Consider the following 15,068-nt stretch of genomic DNA (forward strand, 5'->3'; position numbering starts at 1 on the left):
TGCCGGGCCGTGCCGGGAGCGCCGCGCCCCCGCTTCCTCCGCCTCCCTCCGCCTCCCGGCCAGCGGCGGAGCTCGGCGGCTGGAGGGGGCGCAGGTGGGTCCCCGGCGGGGCTGGGGGGCGTGAGGAGGGCCGGGGGCACCCCCAGAGGAATTCCCCGAGGGGGAGTTAGGGGGGGAAGCCGAGGCACGGGGAGGAAGCGGCCGGGAGCAGCTGGTCCGCTGTGAGATGCGGGAAGGACGGGCGAGCCCCTTCTGAAGGGGAATTTGGAGTTATTTTTTTCGCATTTTAAGCTAATTCAGTAGTGTGAGCGCCTGGCTGTATAGGGAGGAGCCATACCTACGACTGTCCGTAACACGGTCGGGTTCGGCGTCATTCTGCAAACTTTGCACATTCCCCTGCCCCCTTCCAATGGAACAGCTCTGAAATGTGACTATTGACAGCGAATCCAAGCCCTGTGTGCCCACACCTGAGACATGCAGCCAGCTGGGTCCAGCCAGGCGATGGACGTGATATGTGCCCTCCAGAGAGTGTAATTCTGGTGGTGCCTGCCTTGTTAGCTTGATTTCTGAGTGGGGTTTGCTGTGGTGCAGCAGCATCAGCACTGGGAATTAGCAGCCCTCTGTTTGCAGGGATGCTCTGGAAGCAGTGGTGTCAGTGGGAGATGAGGTGCAAACTGGATCATTGAACCCCCCCGTGTGTCCATCAAGCAGGTGGTGGTGGGCGACCATGTGTGCCATGAACTTGTCCAGGGACAAAATAAAGTGGTCCGTGAAGGAAATAAAGAGTAGCTGGAAGATACTCCAGTCGTGCCAAGTGATACTTAAATGGGTGCTGGGACAGGGCGTTGAAAGTCAGTGAAAACTTTGGCCAGAACTGGCATTAAAGGGGTATATTGGACTGTACAAAGGGTTCCATCAGCTTGGAGGGAAAAGTGATTCTCCCACTGCCTTGAGACCCCAGGCAGGCTCCTTTCTGGCAGGCGGCGGCAGTGCCCTCCTGACCATCTGCACTGCCCACCCGGCAGCCCCTGAGCTGGGTGCAGAAGGTCCCAGCAGGAGAGCACTGAGCACTGCAGCACTTTGGCTTTTATCCTCCAGACCTGGCTGCAGCCGCATCCCTGTGGCTCTGCACTCCCTCTCCCGCTCCATCTTGTCGCCAGCTGTTCTTTCAGCAGCCCTTCACCTTCTTTTCGTTCTCCTGCTGCCTGCTGTGTGCTGCTGCTGTTGTTCCTCCACTCCCAGGAGGAGCCTGACCTTTGCTTTATATCGCTCCTTGCTTTCACTAACTGGGCAACAGCCCTATTTCCCTGCCTCTCCTCCCTGCCCCTTCTCTTTATGCGTAAATTCGGCATCTGCAGAGAGCCTACGTGAACCCTCCTGCATTCAGCTGCATCCCTAAGCGAGCAGCCCGGGAGATGCTCCAGGGCATGGAGGGGCAGGTTGGGAAAGGGATGAACACACACCACCATGGTACCCACAGCAAACCGGGGCTGTTCCGAATCTTCCATTCACGCTTTCCCATCCCTCATTCGGCTCGCTGGCAGAACAGCGTTTCTGTGCATAACAGAGCAAGGTCGGAAAATTAAATACAAATGAAATATTAAAAAACGGGAAGGAAAGCAGCCGCGCCCCGAAGGTGTGTAGCCAGTCAGGCAGTCAGTCTGTCAGTCTGTCTCCCGGCATTGCAGCCGCCGGCAGTTCCACAGCAATAAAAGGGAAGGGTGACCCGTCGTTTCCTGCCTCTCGCCTGCTGGGAATTTGAGTCCCTTCCCAGAGCTCGTCCCCACGTTCCCCGTGCCAGCCTCGGGGTGAGCGGCCTTTTCCCAAACGCCTGCTGGAAATTTCCAGAGGCACCACAGCAGCAGTCCCGAAACGAAAAGCTGCTGTGCCTCCCCGCAGGCCCTTCATTTTGGGATCTATTGCTCCTGGCAGGCTCACCATGCTCTGCTTCACCGACTGAATTTAAGGCTCTCTTAACGTGCTGCTCAGTTGGAGGGGCTCATATTAAGTAAGTGTCCAAAATCAGGTGGGTCCGTTCTGGAGCGATGGGAAAACATAGAATTTCCTCTCTAAGATTGCCATAAATAACCATATAGGGTGCAGAGACTGTATTGTGAATGTTTAATCTTCTCTAGTAAAGGATGAGCTGAGCTAAGTAAATGTGCATCAGGGATATATGTAGGGAGGGGTGAGTCTATCATTGCAAAGGATTTTGTCCAAAATTTTTCCTAAAACTCAGCTCTCATTGGTCCCTACTGTCTGCTGCAAGTTGGGTAAGTGGTCAGCTGAGGTGTGGTTTGTTTGGGTTTTTTAAACCCTTAAATACTATTTTTTTTCTTGTTTCCGCCCTCCCCCTTTAGATTATTATTATTATTACTATTATTATTGTTATTTTTATTTTTATCTTGTCTTTCATGAGGTGACTTCTAGGCTTCAAACTGCCTTGTTTGCAGCCCCCATAACACAGAAAGGCATGAGCTTGTAGAGTTTGGATTTCCTCCACAAGGTTGGCCCCTTGAGAAGGGACAAGGCACAGAACTGTTCTCAGGTTGAGTTACAAGTGCCATGGGCTTGGCTGTGTCCAGGTCTGGAGTTCCCAACTTTATGAGGGTAGGTTTGTTTGTTTGTTTCCTCAGGGCTCAGGTGTTTTGTAGAAACTGGAATTTTTTACCTCAAACCAAAACCTGTATTTCAGTAAGACACGGTGGAGCAAAGTGACACATGGCAGGTGCGAGCACAGACCAAAGCAGAACAAGCTTCACACAGGAAGGAGCATCTTTGCCTGATTGTGTGTTCACAGTTAATATGCTCTAATGGAGCAGACTGCAGCCCCATCCTGCAACAACCATCTTTTGCTGAATCCCATTTAAAGTCTCCAGCAGCCATACAGGTGCCCAGCTATTTCTTTTTTCATACTTCCTTTTGAGCTGAAATCAATCCTGCCCCTCCTGAGGCAGAATTACTTCCTATAAAGCACTACCTGATCTGTCTCTTGTAACATTTGTCTACTCGATGTGGCTTTCACCAGCTCTCTTGGGCAATACTCAAAAAGCCAGAGAGGTTTTTAGTCTGGCTCCTCTTCCTGACGCTTAGCAGAAATGGTCCCTGGTTTGCTCTAATTCTGTTGCCACTTAGGCATCATTCATTGCATCAGCCTAAATAATTAATTTCTTCTTTTTTTTTTTTTTAATTTTTCTTTTCTTGTTCCTGTGTGCCTATTTTGTGGTTCAGTGTTAGTCCTCAACTATTTCCTACAGCAGTTGCACATATTTCACTGTCTTAAATACAGATTTTCCAAGTTTTGGTTGTGGAGGGATATTTCACAGGTGAGGTATTGAAGGCTATTGAAGGATAAAATTAATCAGCCAAGCAATACTTTAGACATAAGATTAGGAGGCACTGGTACAGGCTACACAGAGAATCTGTGGCTGCCCTATCCCCCTGGCAGTGTTCAAGGCCAGGCTGGCTAGGACTTTGAGCAGCCTTGTCTAGTGAAAAGTGTCCCTGCCCATGAGGCGTGGGTTGGAAAAGATAATCTTTAGGGTCCCTTCCAACCCAAGCCATTCTATAATTGTGTGATTCCATGAAATTAAAACCATTAAAAACAATGACTTTGTAAATGACCATGTAATGCTACATCTTGCAGCAAAAACTCTATTTCTGTAACAGCATATGTTAACTCATATTTCAGGGGATGCTACAATTTTAATGCTTTTAATACCATGTGCAAGGGCTTCAGAGGCCCTAAGCAGCCTGTGAGATGGACTTTGGAAACCTTAACAACTCAACATGATCTTCTTCAACCAAATTACAGATTGCTCTTGCTTTGCTGTTCTGTGTTTAATTAATCTCAATAATTAAATCTCCTGAATGACACCAGGATCAGCCAGTTATCCAAATCTTGGGTGCTGCCTCTGAAATCCAGAAAGATTGATTCATTTTCCTTCCCTGAAATTTTTAAAGTGAAATGTGTGTTGGCAATCAATTTCTTTTCCCAATTAAAATCCTGTTTAAAATTGTCTTTATATATATATATACAGTATATATAGAGAGAGCTATAGCTATCTTTCAACAACCATATAAACATACCTCTAACTTTAGACTTTCTATTAAACTGCATTCTTTTTTCTAAAAAGGATAGATTACAGCTGTATGCATTTTTAGCGATTAAAAACATAGTAATATTTGTGCCATTTGTTTACATTTTACTTACTTTGGCAAATCATGACTGATGAGGGTTTTTTTGTTTTGCTTTGATGATTACTGTACACTTGTGGGTTTTTGCCAAGTTGGGTGAAACAGGCACTCAGTTAAATTATGTATACAGAATTTTATTTATTAACTAATTAAAGTGCTCCTAAATGTGATGAATACAGGAGAGGAGAAATAGGCTTATCCAAAGCTGTTCTACATTCAAAATTATTATGAAACCAAGTGGTATGATAATGATGGTTCTAAATATGTGAAGGCATTGATCAGTGAAAACAGTTAGCCTTTGTTATTTTGCATACTTGCATACCTTCTTGATGTGTCAACCTCCATTATTCTCCCAGCTTCAAACCAGTTATCTGCTGAACTAAACTCATGGGGTAGAGATGATCAGACAACAGCTTCTGTTCAGGAGTTTGACTTTTTCATAAAGCTGAACTGATGGTTTCTCTCAATTTACATCATGTGATAAGATCATGACTTTAAATCAAATAGACTTTCCCCCGCTCCATGATATTAAGAGGTATTTAAATACAGGTTGCTCTTAGAAACACAAAATAAATCTTGTGTTCTTCAGCTGTCAAATTAGATCTTTAGCTGACCTAATTTGAGTGAATTTTAAATGCTACTTGGGGAGGAGCTACACAAAAGACTTTACTGTAATTCTCTGCTTCCAAGAACCGTACCCCAGTTTGTACTTTTCCTTGGTGACTGCAAGTTATGAGATCATAGAATGGTTTGGGTTGGAAGGGACCATAAAGATCGTCTAGTTCCAAGCCACCCCCTCCCATGGACAGGGACACCTTCCACTAGACCAGTAGCCTCCCATGTCCAAGATCAGATGTTCTTGGTACCTCCTCTTTGTGGAATTCTCACTAAGAAGAAGTGATTTTCATGCTGCATTCTTGGACAACCTTTATATTGCATTAGGAAAGCACTCAGACTTGAAAAAACATGCTGGGGGCTGCAAATGGTGGTTGAATGATTAAAGAGAGGAAACTTAGAACCCATTTCATTTCAATTTTTACAGGTTTATGGAAAACAGTTTTTCATAAACAAGTTTTTAGAGAAAAAAAAGCAGCAAAGCCTGACTTTCCCCAGCTACTGTTAAGTATGTTGGTTGGTCAACGCATTAAGTCCAGGTTGATGATAAATCCAGTAGACATTCATGCTCATTTGTACTCAGGTTTTTGGGTCTTCTGAGTTTCCCAGACTATCAGATTCATCTTCACACTGTGAGGATATAAACCTCTAAGAAATGAGATGAATTAGTCAAAAGAAGACCATTAGGAAAGAGAGTTGAGGAATAGTTATCCTCCAGTTTTATTTATGGGCAAGATGTTTGCATCATTAAATGTTTAAAAATTGACATTTTGCAGGTTCAAATGGGCAGGTTCAAAATCAGAGCAGGCTGGTATCCTAGGAGAGTGAAATCCAGTCTGTATGGGTCTTCAGAATGCAGAATAGCCATAAGCAGAATGGGCTGTCCAGGGCATGTGTCTTGAGCAATGCCCAGAGGTGGGAGAGGAGCAGAGCCCACACGCTGGGCTGAGAGAGGCTGCCAATCTCTGTGCTGCTTTTCCAGCTCCAGAGCTAAGGCTTGGTTCAATTTCTGATGCTGTTGCTGCCAGCATAGATAGTCTTCAGCTTCAGAGAGCTCATGTTACTGCCATATTTTGTTGGCAACCTCATTGTTGGACTGCTGATAAGAAAACAGTTACATGTGATTTAAATGTTATCCATTCAGGTTGGACCGAGTCCTCTGCCTCTCGTTCAGGCTATCAGTGAGGTGTGGGATCAGACTAAACCTAGGATGGATGATGAGTTTCAAATGAAGACCTATATCTTTGGGCTTCATGCTGGTATTTGGGTTGTGACTTTTGACCAGGAGCTCTGCCAAGTGAAGCTTTGACATAGACACATCAAGGGAAACATCTTGCTCTGTGTCTGGTTAATGCTGGCAAAAAGCATGAGAAAAAAACTCTGATGATGTAGATAAGCAGGCTTGGGCTCAAAAATCCAAAAACTTCACCTATGAAGGAAGAACAGGTTGTTTAGTCTACAGCAACTTGAAGGGTAGCAGATGTAGGAAGCAATAGACATGGCTTTTGGACTCCATCAGTCCTGCTTCTACCAGCTGTGTTATTTGGAGAGAGGTATGGGGAAGCTTCTGTTTGATGAAATGTGAAAAAAAGTAAAATCCATTTTAGGCTGCTTTTATGAATGCTTGTTTGTTCTTGTAGCAATGCTTTTGCAGATATATTGCAAACCCTTGGGGGAAAAAAAATCCATGGCATCCACTTGTGCTACAGAATTAGATGTTGAAGCCTCCACATGATCAGGTTTAAACAGCTCTTGACTCTAAATTGGGTTGAAGTCTTCGAGAGTGGGAAGTATGCTGAGACTACAGTGTCAAGGGGAGTTGAGCACTGGAAGTGATAGTTTTTTCGGGAGAATATTTATCTGAGGTTAGTCACAAGGATGGTCTGTGGCCATCAATGCACGTGTTGTTGTGTTGGCCTACACATGCATCTTTATTTGCCAGTTTTGCTGGATGCATGGGACTAAGGGATATACAGGGAAAGCACTCTAGATTTAGAGATCTGCATCTTTCCATTATTTTGCAGTGGGATACAGGCTGTGTGCCAAGGGCTAAAGAACAAAGTGGAATGTTAGTCTTAAACAACAAGTTAAAGGCAGGCTCTCCTTTGACCTGTTAATTAACTGCCTTAGGTTGGGCCAGTTTTTCTTAGCAAAATGTGCTGCTGTCTAGAGATGTATTTGTTTTAGAATGCCATTAGCACTATTATCTGGGTTTTAGTAGTCATAAAAAAAATTATAGTCCAGCACAGATGACCTTCTCCCTTTATGCATTTTGCTGTGACTCCAGGGCTGATAATAGTGGGTAGTGTCTATGATTATTCCATTATTAGTTCGGAAAATGCCTGCACTTAATTCAATTTTAAGGGAGCTGTTTGGCAGCTTTCTGTTGAATGGCTGTAGTTACTGCAGCAAGAGCTGCCTCCTGCCTCTGGAAGCAAAAACACTGGTGGGTTTCCTGCTGAACTGTTGATTGATTTAGATTCTGCAAACAAGGAAAAACAGATTTGCAGGTCCTCAGGTAGCAGGAATGATGGCCCACCTGCACAAGACAGCTGAGCTGAACTGCAGTGGAGAGAACTGCACGGCTCCTTTCTTTTCCCTTGGCCCTGCCCGGGCATTGGTCCAGTTCCAACATACAGCAAAGCATGCTGAATAGAAAATGTTGGGCTTTCTCCCTAAACTGACTCACTGTGGGATCAGATGAGTGCCAGAGGGGGCATAAGGGAGGAGGATGGTATGGTGGAGGGCAAGGGGAGGTCATGCATGCCCCTTCCTAAGGCTTAACTGCACCTTAAAATTGCATCCTTAGTTCATGTCAGCTGATGGCAGAAGCTCTGCATGGAAACAATGAACTGGAATATGGCCCCAAATAATTAGAAAATGTTTTCTAGGATAAAGCACATTGGAAGGAGAAAGTCTGGTGGTTTTTTTAATGAAAGGAACCACAGATTGTCATGTGCTTACAGCAGCAACTGCTGTCTGGCTCCCTGCTATGCTGACTGCACTCAGACATACATCAGGGGATTATGCTGAACTGCTTTGTTACTTTAATCATATCTTCAAACACTGGAAGATGTTGGGCCATGTCCAGTTCTTGTCCTGTCCTTCTCTGCCCCCTCTAAATTCTCTGTTTGTGAGGGAAATGAGATCATAAAAGCCCAGAACACTACTTTGAAGTCAGCCCTCATTGTAGATATTGGTGGGAGACATTGACTTTTAGCATAATTGTAAAGTTTTGGAAGACTCATGATTTCTGGCACTAAACTGAATTAAACAAAGTCTGTTCAAATCTGTTAGGAGAAAAAAATATCCTTATGCTTGTTCTCAAGATACAACCTCAAAAAAAATTTCTCATTTCTAATTTCTATGGTGAATTCTTGCCACGTGGTTACCCTTATATATTTAGGACTATTTTTCTCTATAGTTTAACCTTTTAAAAGGCTTAATGCAACTAAATGTGTGGTGTTGGATTATTTTTTTTTTTTTAGAATTAGTCCCAGCACTGTGACTTTTCCATCATGTCAGAACCTATCACGCTCAATGTTGGAGGAAAACTCTATACCACCTCTCTATCCACTCTGACTAGCTTTCCAGACTCCATGCTGGGGGCCATGTTTAGTGGGAAGATCCCAACCAAGAAGGACAGCCAAGGTAACTGCTTTATTGACAGAGATGGCAAAATCTTCCGCTATATCCTGAACTTCTTACGAACTTCTCACTTGGACCTCCCCGAAGATTTTCAGGAAATGGGCTTACTGCGGCGGGAAGTAGATTTTTATCAAATCCAGCCCCTGATTGAGGCCTTGCAGGAGAAGGAGGTAGAGCTTTCTAAAGCAGAGAAAAATGCCATGCTCAACATCACCCTCGATCAGAAGACCCAGACTGTTCACTTCACTGTCCGAGAAGCACCCCAGATTTACAGCCTGTCTTCCTCCAACATGGAAGTGTTTAGTGCTCGTATCTTCTCCACGTCGTGCCTGTTCCTGAAGCTTCTTGGTTCCAAACTGTACTACTGTTTCAATGGAAACCTTTCCTCAATATCCAGTTACCTGCAGGACCCCAACCACTTGACCTTAGATTGGGTTGCAAGTGTGGACGGTCTTCCCGAAGAGGAGTACACCAGGCAGAACTTGAAGAGACTCTGGGTGGTGCCAGATAATAAGCAAATCAATAGTTTCCAGGTGTTTGTGGAAGAAGTGCTGAAAATAGCCATGAGTGATGGTTTCTGCATAGATTCTGCTCATCCACATACTTCAGATTTCATGAATAATAAGATTATTCGCCTAATTCGGTACAAGTAGGAATGAATGGCTGTTGTGGTGCCAGCATGGAGATAACACAGGTTAAGTGTTTCCCTTTAAAACACACTTACAGCCTAATTCAGAATCATGCTTATCTGGATTAAGAGTCATTAACAAGGAGATGATTTTCCTTTAATGTACTTACCAATACAACCTTTCAGAATGTGTCTATATTCCAGACAGAAGCAATATTGTCTAGTACCTGAATTAAGGACTGGCTCTGTCTCTGCCTCTGCCTCTGACCTGCTGTACAGTTCTGGAGGAAATCACTTAACTTCTGTCCTCTTTAGGTTTTCCAGTTGGAAAATGAGTGATCCTTAACCTGCATTGCCAGGGGATGCGAGAGTTTGGTAACCATGGCTTGGGATGTATCTGGAGAACAGATGGAGTGAAAGATACCATGGAGCTGCAGTGCAGCAGACAGCCCTAGGAGCACATTTGCCATGTCTTGCTGTATCACCTGTGCAGAGAATTCAAGAAGCTTGTTTGGATCTGCAGAGAAGAAGGCTTCCCACATGCACTCAATACAGCTGTAAAGGATGGTGCAAGTTGCAAATGAGTAAGGGATCCCATTTCTTTGGAATCAGCAAAGCATTTCTGTCACCCTGCAAAGCTGACTTGGGTTTTTTTCTGAACCCTGTGAGGAAGCCTCTGCTTTGTTGTGCTTTGAGGGAAGCTGTGTTAGAATAATGGGACTGACAAGGAAGCCTTAGAAGAGAGAATGGCGTTATAAAGCAAGAAGATTAAACCTTTAATTTTACATTCCAAATGCATCCAAGACAACTAGTCCTTTTCTTTCTCTTACAATGTTAATATTTGTCTGGAGGATGCTGCTGAAACTTTCTAAGGTGAAAATGGATTTTGGGGCAGAGGCCCTCAAAGGTCTTCTAAACATTTGAGCCTCTTTTGGGCATATCTCCTTTCAGCAGTGCCTGGAATGCATGTGATGCTTTCTGTGTAGGATGGATTTCATTTGAAAAGACAACGTTCTCACCAGTTTATACCTAATATTTTTCATTGCAAAAAGAGAGGGTCATTTTTCCTATCCTGATTCACTGAGCCTTTTTTTGTTTAATATCTTCGTTAAATGGTCTGGTAAACTAAAAGAATTTTACCCGCTTGCTTGGCTTCAGTGTCAGCTTGCCAGAGGGAAGGCACTGGAAAACCAGAGGTCAAACTCTTCCCTACACACCTGGTCTGTGCTGTAATGAAGATCATAACTCACTAGCTGCATGTTGTCTCTAAACATCATTTGTGCCACATTCAAGATGGTTCTTTCTCAGCTAATTATGTTTAAAAGTATCTTAACTGTATTTCCCTGACCAGATTGCTGTGAGTGCATGAGAGGCCCTCTGGAACACTTTCAGGTATCTTTAATGAGATAGAAGGGAAAATGCAATAACTAAGTTTTGCATTTAGAGTTTTAGTGCTTCCAAGGGGCCGCAAAGCTCAGTACTGCGCATGGTCTTGTTTCCCAAAGTAACTACTCTGTTGTTACATTAACCTGACCTGTCAACAAGATTAAAGAAGGTGTTTGTTTTTTTTCTTGTAAAAAACCAGTGTGATCAATATATTTCTACTGTCCCAAACTGCGGCTGCATGAAAACACAAATCTGCATGCTGATTTGTGCACATTCTGCAGTTCTTATAAACCACTGCCCTTTGTCTGACTTGGTGCTAAACCAGCATGATATATGTGGGACCATGTTGTCAAAAAGCACTGATTGGGCTTGAAGCCCTCAGAACCACTAAGCGTGGCAACTTTTGTGTATTTTGAGGATTGTAAACAGGATTTTGTGACCAAATTCCACTTTGAGTCACCATGTTCTATATTTAGTTGCATTAGAAAGAACTTTTTTTTTCCATCCCAGTCCTGAATTACAAAGCACGAGTTGGCCAGTCAGCTGGACACTGACAGGGATGATCTGTGCTAGTTATATGATTATGATCTGTAAAATGAACCCTCTTTGATCAAATCTGTGACTTGAAACCAATATGCTGTTGCTGACTTTATGGTAACAGAGATTTTGGGGACTTTCAACAGTATTTCTTTTTAACCTATACCCTTGAGAGTAGATTTTAAATGATCTGGAGCTCTTGTATGTCATGACTAAAATAATACTCACCAGTAGGAATTTGTTTCCTGTCAGCTTGAGTTTATTCAAAGGTAAGAGCATGGGCTTAGATCTCATTTGGAAGGGTGGAGGAGGCAAAGTGTAACCTACACCCTTGAAGAAGAGCTCGGAATCAGTACTGCTCCATTCTGGTTCAGCAAAATAAAATATTCCATGAGACAGTTGAATCATTACTGCTTTTTTTTTTTTTTTTTTTTTTTTTTTTTTTTTTTTTTTTTTTTTGGTGAAAGGCAAGTAATAGGAGTCTTTAAAAGGAGAGAACTGGACTCAGATCTTCACCTGGAGTGCTTTAACCCATCAGTCTGTTATGCAAAAGATGAGTAAATTGAATACACTTTTATTTGTACTCATGCAGCCAAGTCAGTAAAAGGTACAGCTGGCCCCAAATCTCTGTCATTTATTAATAGACACTGAGATGCAAAATATCCTCTCTTTTGTATATGTAGATAGATGCAGAATTTCCAACCAGTATAAAGACATGAGTGAAGCCATGATTTGGGAGGAAAAGAAAACTTGAGGTACCTCAAACTTGCTAAGCACCATAAACATCCTTAAGCATGAGGTCCTATTTATACTGGAAATGGGTGGTTAAGTGAATCACTTGTGATTGCAGTCAAACATATGTTCTACAAACGCAGCTGCTATTTCAAACTCCACACTAAGCTCAATTTATAGCTGCTCCCGAATTCTGCAGTCTGTGAGTTACAATATAATGACTGTTTATAGGGATGTTCTCTCTCCAGAGCATTTGTTTGCATTTTATCTGAATAGCTGTTTTTTGTTTACCTTCTTCTTCTGAGCCCTGGAGGTGTAACTTGCTTTTGTTTACCAGTCAACAGCACTGATAATGATTCTTCTCAAGAGTTTTCTTGAATTAAAGAGAAGCAAACACACACAAAGCCATACTAAGTATAGCACAACCCCATTTCTAGTCATGAAAAGCACTTGGCATTTATTAGCAGTACCATCTAAAAATTATTTCACTGTTGAGTAGAATATTCACTATCAGAACAAACATTTTTATTCCTGGAAAGGATCTAGTGACATTTTCTTCCCTTAAAGTTTTGTGTCTGTTTTCTTCTACATCTTGGGGCATGACTCCTGATTCTGCCATATGCCTGTGTCCCTCAATACCTTAGTGTACAAAATGAAGCCAAGCCCTGCAATTTTTTTTTTAATGGCCTTATTTTTTTTTCCCCTAAATGACTACTGGATAGAGTGTTCAGTACTGTTAGAGGAGAAGGATACCAGAGTTAGGGCAGATTTTAGCTGTAGTCTAATGGCATTCTCAGATCTGGACATGTGCATAGCACAGTGATATTTCTTACATGGCAAAAAGACTATTATGAAACATTTTAATGGACTCCAGAAAGAATCACTCGTGGTTTTCTTTATCTGTTTTTAGGCTTGATATCTCTTAAATATCTAACAATGTCCAGTTACAATGATGAGACTGTAACTGTATATAAATAATATGAGATACTTTTTATACAGTTTATACAGCTGTTAAAGGCTGGGAGGAGTTGATGGGAGGAGTGTTTGTTTCTGCAGAGAGTGGTAAAGAAATAAAAGAAGTAGCTGTAAAAAGTTAGATCGGAAAGAAATCACATTAACAAGAAATCCAGGATTTAGAAGGGAGAGAATAAACATATCTTGATGTGTTCAGGGAAAAAAAAAAAAAAAAACAGCAAGGTAACAATGGAGACAAAGATTTTGCTACAAGAGTCTGATTAGAATGATTCAATGGTCCTTTCCAGTTTTATTCTCCTATTTTGCACTTTAAATATGGGTCATGCCAAGACTTAGGCTATTAGCTTCTCCGGAACAGGCAGCTCTGCTTCTGTTTGCCTGTGCTTCAAATCACCAAACATTTGCACTGTTGTACTTAGAACTTTATAACTGGGTTGTGGAGTATAAATTGCTCCTCAAGTTCACTGGCAGCAAATATCTGCAGTCAATCAGATTTATTCCCAGGAGTAAAAGGCGAGGTGGAAAGGCTGGTGGAGTCTGTATATAATGTTGGTGGTACTGATAAATACTTCCTTCAGCCACAGACTGTGGGAAATAAGTCTAGGATCTTCTGATACTTCACAGATTAATGGAGAAGTTATGAAGAAGACTCCTCTGGGCAGTTTTGGTTTTACCCCATCCTGTAGAATTCGGTGCCACTGCTCAGAATTTCAATGTATTTTGAAACATTCTGCGTCCACATGCTGATGGACACAAACATGCAGGGTACAAGCAATTCTAATATGGGGCCTTCCCAGTAACAGCCTCACATGTGAATTAGTACAGGCAGTCACAGATAGTCTGTTCAAGAAGGGCTGATTGTGTCTAAATATCCCAGTCAAGCTCACAGGTCCACTTGGGAGTAACACAAGGAATGCTTTCCCTGTGAATTCAGGAAAAAGAAAAGGAGCTATAGGGGAGGGCTACATCTAATAATTTCTCCTCATTCTTTTGGCATTCATCTCACTATTTTCATACTCCAGCTCCTAATTGTAGGATTTTCCCATTGATCAGAATTTGGACCCCAACTCACTAAAAGTCATGCTTTTGAATCAAGTGTTTGAAAAGTGTGAAAATACGGTCTTTATTGCTTATCTTCACAGAGGGCCCTGTAGGGCTATCACATTTAAAAATCTGATTGCATTCCTCTGCTTGTAACTCCTTCTGTGAACTGTTACTAATATGTATTTTAGAAAGCAGTAAATAAAATGTGAATGAAGCAGGAAATGCTGTGCCTGACATACTTCTTGAGAAAAAAGCATGAGTGATGCTTGCTGCACCTGTAGCTTTCCCTTTCTCTAACCACTGCCTCCTGGTAATGCTTACCTCCACCTCTCAGTGGCTGGGAATTGCAAGAAACTCCCCAGGAATTAGTGCAGTTGCAGCAAACTTGGATAAGCAAGCCTTTGTAAATAATCAAAACCATTAAAAATGCATTAGCTCATTCATGTTTCAAACATTTATAAACAGTGGATTCATTTTTCCAGTGAGACCCCTTATTGAACCCTGATGTTTTACTGCTGTTAGACTTGTCTCTCGTTCCTGAGCTTGAGCAAACCATAACAGATTGCTGCTGTAGAGGAAGATAAACATTGAACATGCTAACTGTATGATTCCATGCAGCTCCTACAAGATACTATTCTAAGACAGGTGACGGTTTGCTATAAAGGAAGCTGAAAAGGCATCAGCTTTGTATGCTTCCACCCTCCAGGAAGGTATTAAAAAAAAATGAGCTTGTTCCTCTGACAGAGCACTTTGTACCTGGAAGCTGAGTGGGACAAGAGCAACACAGGCCGGAGCAGGCACCTCCCTGGAGCAGAGCACAGCCGGTGAACTTCAGAGCAGCTCCTGCCCAGGGAGGTTGGGCAGCCTCAGCACCAATTCCTGGCTCCCCCACTCTCACTGCCAGACATGTTTCCCTCTCCTTCGGCCTCAGCCCGAGCTTCCCTGCAGCACTCTCGGGTGCTGGATTTCTAAGAGTAAATAGCGATAGCCTGGTACAGCAGCAGGTCAGCTCAAGCTGGGTGACTGCACAGGGGGACTCTCAACAAAGTCCCTGAGCTTTTATACCCTCAGTCCGTTCTTCTCGCGCCCCTTGATCCAGTGGTGATTTTGGGTCTCAGGTGTTCTCTTACTGGGTTCTTTATCGGTGTTCGTGCGGGCTAATCATTAACTGTGTCCTGTGCCAGTGCCCGACACCTTCACAGCAGAGAATTTTTGATGCCCAGCCCACATTTCCCCTCCTCCTGCTGCTCCTCCCTGTTCCCGCTCCAGCCCCTGGCGGAGCCCCGCCCGTCCCGCGCATGCGCGG

General features: G+C 43.2%; 1 protein-coding gene across 4 annotated transcripts; it reads left to right on the forward strand.

Annotated features, from left to right (window-relative positions):
* The first annotated feature begins 39 nt into the window (after positions 1-39).
* KCTD21 (potassium channel tetramerization domain containing 21) lies at positions 40-13,975 on the forward strand. 4 transcript variants are annotated; one of them, XM_083854847.1, is made up of 2 exons: positions 40-94; positions 8,301-13,975. In XM_083854847.1, exon 2 carries the CDS (start codon positions 8,331-8,333, stop codon positions 9,111-9,113), a length of 783 nt encoding a protein of 260 aa, XP_083710973.1. In that variant the 5' UTR covers positions 40-94; positions 8,301-8,330; the 3' UTR covers positions 9,114-13,975. The 4 variants fall into 4 exon arrangements, with proteins under 4 accessions (XP_083710973.1, XP_083710976.1, XP_083710975.1 ...); XM_083854850.1 differs by lacking the exon at positions 40-94 and adding an exon at positions 1,790-2,026; XM_083854849.1 differs by lacking the exon at positions 40-94 and adding an exon at positions 2,109-2,610.
* The last annotated feature ends 1,093 nt before the right edge of the window (positions 13,976-15,068 follow it).

Source organism: Zosterops lateralis (genome assembly GCF_965231275.1).
Source record: "Zosterops lateralis genome assembly, chromosome: 2".
Classification (NCBI taxonomy): Eukaryota; Metazoa; Chordata; class Aves; order Passeriformes; family Zosteropidae; genus Zosterops; species Zosterops lateralis.

Coding starts and splice junctions, on each gene's coding strand:
- KCTD21 (XM_083854847.1), top strand. CDS start 8,331: ATGTCAGAACCTATCACGCTCAATGTTGGAGGAAAACTCTATACCACC.